This window comes from Penaeus monodon, chromosome 31 (assembly GCF_015228065.2).
Source record: "Penaeus monodon isolate SGIC_2016 chromosome 31, NSTDA_Pmon_1, whole genome shotgun sequence".
NCBI classification, from domain to species: Eukaryota; Metazoa; Arthropoda; class Malacostraca; order Decapoda; family Penaeidae; genus Penaeus; species Penaeus monodon.
Window position 1 is genome coordinate 20,520,151 of NC_051416.1, and position 1,188 is coordinate 20,521,338.

The 1,188-nt window shown below is 48.2% G+C and overlaps 1 protein-coding gene across 1 annotated transcript in view; it reads right to left on the reverse strand.

Moving 5' to 3' along the window:
- Positions 1 to 38: 38 nt before the first annotated feature.
- Positions 39 to 1,188, reverse strand: part of LOC119592922 (dual 3',5'-cyclic-AMP and -GMP phosphodiesterase 11A-like) — a 113,884-nt gene continuing 112,734 nt past the window's right edge. The window contains exons 22-23 of the mRNA XM_037941814.1: positions 806 to 965; positions 39 to 265 (exon numbers count right to left, since the gene is read on the reverse strand). Coding sequence (XP_037797742.1) covers positions 116 to 265; positions 806 to 965 — 310 coding nt within the window. The 3' untranslated portion in view covers positions 39 to 115. The remainder of the gene's footprint in view (positions 266 to 805; positions 966 to 1,188) is intronic.

The window sequence follows — 1,188 nt, forward strand, 5'->3', positions numbered from 1 at the left end:
TGCACAATAAATCATCCCCCCCCCGCAGAGTCTCTCCCTCTCCGTCCCCAGCAGCATCAGCAGAGGCGATTCACAGAAGGCCGCACACCTGGTTCCTCCAGCAGCTCAACGTAGACTATCCATCAGGAACCCGGGGTATGTCGGGAGGCTCCTGAAGGTCAGAGAGGCCGTTCTCCTGGGACGCGGCAAGCTTGGCCCAGCGCGTCATGTTCCTGAGGGCGCCGTCTCGCATGGGTGCCATCTTGGGGTTCACTTGTGCCAGGCCCTGTGAGCGGGGGAGGAGGGGGAGGGAGGGTTAGTGACAGGGGCACTGGGCGCGGATGGTTTCTGTGCTTTGGGTATTGTGCCTGGGCGCCTGGATGGTAGGTGTAAGGTAGTGTGCTTGTGTGTTTATAAAGTAGGTGTGAAATATTGTGCTTGTGTGTTCGGAAGTTAGGTGAAAATATTGTGTTTGTGCTTGGGTGTTCCTGAAATTAAATGTAAAAGGTTATGTGTTTGGGTGTTTGGAAGTTAGGTCTAAAATATTGTGCTTTTGTGCTTGTGTGATCGGAAGGTAAGTGATTGTGTGTCTGTGCTCTTAGAAGTCATTCTCGGAGGTATGGAACTGGATAACCGGGAATTATGTGTGTGTTTGTGCGTGCGAAAATATGTTTGTGTAAATCCATCTACTTGTTTATGTATCCATTTGAAGAAGACGACTATCTTTAAACTTTCTAACTTCATAAATGTATACACAACTTGAATTCAAGCAATATAATTTAAAAACAATCAAAATAAAGCAACAAACAAGGAACGTAAATCTCACATCAAAGAGCGGCAAGCAGATGTCTTTAATCCAACGCATCTGCAGGAGAGGAAGTTCGTGTTTGCGGTCCCTGTCCATCAGCGCGGGGGGCGTGATCTTCAGCTTGCTCTTCTCCAGGTCGCCTTGGTCAAAGAACTCTGACGTCACGAGCTTGGCCACTCTGGAATGTAAAGGGCGGGGGGGTTTTAGAGAGGAGAGGAAGAGCATTCATGGCTTGGTGTGGTATGTTGGCATGCTGGGATTTATATATGTGCAAACCCGCACGCTTACTCACAGATAGACAGACAGGCACACATTCACATATTGTGACGAATATCCACGCAGAACAAACACAGACTATTAGATATACGTGTGTTGAGCATGCACACACGCACACACACAAA